This window comes from Priapulus caudatus, unplaced genomic scaffold (assembly GCF_000485595.1).
Source record: "Priapulus caudatus unplaced genomic scaffold, Priapulus_caudatus-5.0.1 Scaffold79, whole genome shotgun sequence".
Classification (NCBI taxonomy): Eukaryota; Metazoa; Priapulida; class Priapulimorpha; order Priapulimorphida; family Priapulidae; genus Priapulus; species Priapulus caudatus.
In genome coordinates, this window is record NW_014577140.1 from 515,825 (window position 1) to 520,381 (window position 4,557).

At 52.8% G+C, this 4,557-nt stretch overlaps 1 protein-coding gene across 1 annotated transcript in view; it reads left to right on the top strand.

Annotated features, from left to right (window-relative positions):
- The window catches only part of LOC106821619, a 21,360-nt gene that overhangs the window by 10,964 nt on the left and 5,839 nt on the right, over positions 1-4,557 (top strand). The window contains exon 4 of the mRNA XM_014826510.1: positions 509-611. Coding sequence (XP_014681996.1) covers positions 509-611 — 103 coding nt within the window. The remainder of the gene's footprint in view (positions 1-508; positions 612-4,557) is intronic.

A 4,557-nucleotide genomic window follows, 5' to 3' on the forward strand; every position in this document is an offset into this window, starting at 1 on the left:
GCAACTTCGCAGCACACGTGAGTAAAATTACTCAAGAAATAAGTGGTAATGCAGATCACGTGACTGTGCGCAGCCAATCGTGCGTGCGCGCGCGCTCACGTGTGTGTGTGCGTGCGTGCGTGCGCGCGCACGTGTGTGTGTGCGTGCGTGCGTGCGTGCGCGCGTGTGTGTGTGTGTGTGTGCGCGTGCGCTCGCTTCTTATGTTGCGAGGCTCGAAATAGTTGCACGCATATATAGGCTACAGTAACTGATAGAATTTTCGCCACTCATGGCGGTTTTGCATCGCACTCCCTCAAACCGCCTAAACTACAGCGTTTGTTTGGACCGATAAGGGGGATGTTGGGGATGCGGACTTTTACGATTTCCATTCCTTGTGCTTGTAGTTAGTAATTACCAACGGGTGAAGTATTCGAATCTTTATTTTACGGCCTGTGGTTGTGGTGGACGTGAGGACGAGTGTCGCGGATGAAGTTGGTGACATTTGTGACAGTTTCATTTTTTTATGCAGAGGGACGCGCGCACTGTGGAAGAGATGGTCCGCTCCCCTCAGTACTCTCCAGCCTTCCGCGTGCTGCTCAAGCCAAAAACTACCGACCTCAGCCCTGATCTAGGTAAGAACATACATAGTTAAACACTGCACACGTAGACTAGTTAAGCCCCCTGACCCTTTGACCTAAGGTAAGAATATATATATATAGCTAAACTTTGCACATATAATCCAGCTGCCATGACCCCCTGTACTGATCTAGGTAAGAATATATATATAGATATATATGTATATATATATATCTAGTTATGCTTTGCACATATAATTAAGCCCCCCCTCCCTCCTGAACCCCTGTTCTTGGTACAAAACTCTATATATAGTAAAGACACCTTACGTAGACCTGTAAGAAACGATATATGAAGGTAATGGGATCAGGGGTGAATTATGTCAAATGTGTCATCATTCACACCTGATAGGACCTACGTAAAACTTATTATGACTATTATCTACCCCTGGCCAGCTGCCCTGGGTAAGTCCGTTCACTGCGCGACCTAGCTACGGGCCCCGTTTATAGCTTACACCCTATCCTGCTGAACTGGCTACAAGCTATCCTGCTCTGCATGGTCCTCACGTCACTGCTACAAAATCTAAACTTAGAGTGATCCCTCGCTATCCACTGGGGCTAAGAACCTATTTCAAGGCAAGAGAGAGAGAGAGAGAGAACCGGAGACAGAGATGGCCATAAACTCACCCTAGCTTACAGCTAAGGTCCCTGCTCCCTGCTGGAAATAGATAAAACATCCACGTCATATCGTCACCACAGCTGGGTGCGCATGACAGGACACCTCGCTGTAAACTGCAGAGTGCGGCGAGATATCGCAACCCCAACTTGTTGAATAATTAAATGTTTAAATTGTGTTGACACTCCTAATCTGCATTCATCGGTCACAGTAATATCAACAACAATCGTCGGAGAGAGGGACGTGTTCGTGTGACGGTGGTCGGTTCCAGAGTGTCCATGTACCTTTGTGTGCATCTCACTCCACGTGATTGCCTGCGTATCGCGTGCAGTGCTGGCAGGCACTACTATGGAAGTGGCCTGGCATGCACACACACGCACGCACGCATGCACGCACATGCACGCACACACACGCACGCACGTACACACACACACGCGCGCACGCGTGCGCGCACACACACGCACGTACACACGCGTGCACGTACGCACGCACGCACGTACACCTCGTGCAAACGAGTGTTGACTATCACTTTCTTTTAACGCGTGCTCACTTAGTCTTAGCACTTAGGATCCTGCCTCCAAAAACATCAGCAGGTCCGTATTTATGCAGGAAAGATCTGCGCATTGCTTGTTTACTTAGCTATAGGCGATTGTTTAGGTTAACGGGTTCTACTCGAAGTCGTGCCCGAGTTGCAAGATAGGGAGATGATATATCCCCGGGGGTGAGGGTGAGGGTAACACACTCTCATGTCCGTTTCGTGGTGAGGGATGGTGACAGCTTATCCTAGTACGAGTAGAGAGTCCCCGTAGAGAGTGCGAGAGAGAGAGGTGGGGAGGGGAGAGAGAGAGAGAGAGAGAGAGCGAGCGAGAGAGAGCAGAGAGGGTGGGGATGGGCGAGAGAGGAGAGAGGAGAGCAGCAGAGAGGAGGAGAGAGTCGAGGCCGAAGAGAGAGAGAGCAGAGAGAGGAGGAGAGATGGGCGACGGGCCGGGCGGGCTGGCTTAGAGAGAGTAGAGATTTAGAGTACGGTAGCCGAAGAGATAGAGAGAAGAGAGGCTCGAGACGGGGGAGAGAAAGAAGTACAAGATAAGAAAGAAAGGACGAGAGCGTTGCGCGAGGTCGAGATCTGCGTGCTGCAGAGCTTAGCGATATCGTGACCACGTGCCAGTGTTGCGTGTCGCTGTGCGGACCATACACGTGCACATGCCGATGAAGGCGCCGGCCGGAGCTCGGGTGGGCCGGGGCCGCCCCTGGGCGCGCCGCTGCCGCTGGGCCCCGTAGGCCATCCGGTTACTCATGCCCATAGACCCCCCTATCCTTAGACTTCAACCCTGGACCCCGGCGTCGATCCACGATACAGCCGGTTTGGGCGGTGGGGCGTCGGACAAGGCTCCGATTAGCCCCGCCAGTAACTGTTTGATTCGAGTTCCGGGTTGTTGTTCGTTTCTGTGTCGTTGCTTGTCACGGCCTCCCATGTTGTTGGTTGTCTGTTGATCTTGGCTTCAAGCCGGTGGCCCCTGCCGATTCCCAACGCTTCCGCTGCAAGCTGTAACAGGGTTCCTAGCTAGCAAGCTCGCGCAGATAGGACCGATATCCACCACTCCCAGCCCATGGACCGCTCTCTTCCCCACTCATCCGGTTGATTGCCCAACACAACCGCTGAGGGCACCGAGCGCGAAAGATAAGTGATATAGGACTTGAGCACCCCATCGTGCTCCTCGTTACTCCCTGCCCGTCGGTAGAGAGAGATAGAAAAAGATATGGGGAGGCGCGGTACGGAGAGATCGTAGCATAAAGACCGTTAACTCCCCAGAGCCTGGGAGGGGGTAGAGAGACAGATAGGACAGAGGAAGATGGGGAGGGGGGTTATTGACGGAGAGAGCACTAGAAAGAGCAGATGCCGGGATCGACCAGCTGCACTCCCTCTGCTCGGCTCATAGAGACGAGATATAAAAGCAACGACGAGATACGGTTGAGGGGTCTCAGGAGAGAGACTAGAATGAGATAGCATGGGGCTCAGAGGGGGCGTTGAGGAGACAGTAGAAGTAATGATGAGATGCGGCCGGAGCCGGGCTCCGGTATAAGAGATAGAAAGAGTTATTCAGTCCAATGGGGAGCGGGCTAGAGAGCAGACTAGAAAGAGGACGATGTGAGCCTGCCCGCCCGCAGGTATGGAGACAGCAGCCGTACCGACAAAGGAGACGATGGAGGAGGGCGCTTAGAGTTAGAGATAGAAAGAAAGTATGGGCCAGGTCGATATGCACGAGAGTATAAAAGACGTAGATATGGGAGGGCGGTCACGATAGCAGAGTTTAGAATAGAGAGTGGGGAGGTGGGTAGAGAGAGATAGAAAAAGACTATTTCGGGACGGGGGTAGAGAGAAGATAGCAAAAAGATATGGACCCTCGGGCCGAGTACGAGAGGATAGAAAAAGATATGGGTTCGAGGGGGTCAGAGACAGTACGATGTAAGAATAGAAGGATGGCGCCGGGGAGGCGGCGGACGCTGGCCCGGCACCGCGTAGAGAGCGATAATGTAGGAAAGTGACCGAGATTGGAAGAGGACGTGGCTCCTGAGAGGAGACTCAGATAAGGAGAGGAGATGTGAGAGAAGCAGACCTCCGGAGAACGGCGACCCCACGCCCAGCATAGATGAGAGACAGTGCGCGAGAGAGGAGAGACAGATGATAGCAGGATGGAGACAAAGATCGAATAAGCAACGGGGAAGATGGGAGGCGGGAAAGGTTTAGTGACGAAGAGAGAGAGAGAAGTCGACCATGCTCGATGAGAACAGAGGGGTGACACGAGAATGAAAGACAAGGATCGAGAGCCAGCGGGGCGGGTGCGTGAAGGCGTGATTATACTATTAGCGCCTTAACTTAATAGCCAGTAGATGCTATGCCACGATAACAACCGCTAGCTTAGGTAACACGGTAGTAAGTCAGATCTGAGCCGATTCTTCCGGCGACTGAACTCTAGGGAGTGCTCCTATATCGCAGTATAACCCACGCTACGGTGCCTTTATTCTGCAGTGTGTAGTAGGTTGGTGGTGGCAGAAGATTGCGCTGTTATGTGTGTACACTGTACACATCACGCCGTCAGCATCTTCCAGTCCTCCTTCTCCGATTCTACCGTTTAGCGGTTGACTCGCCGCTCCATCAAAACAGGCTGGGTTCTGCTCCGCCGTCCTTGAAACCCGCTGGCCAGTTCGGCACCTTCTCTCTCTCTCAGCCTCTGCTTCTCTCTCTCTGCTCTCCTCCCCATTCGCCCTACCGGCTTCGCTCTCTCTCCTCTTCCTCTCTCCTCTCTTCTCTCTTGGGCTCGTCTCTCTCCT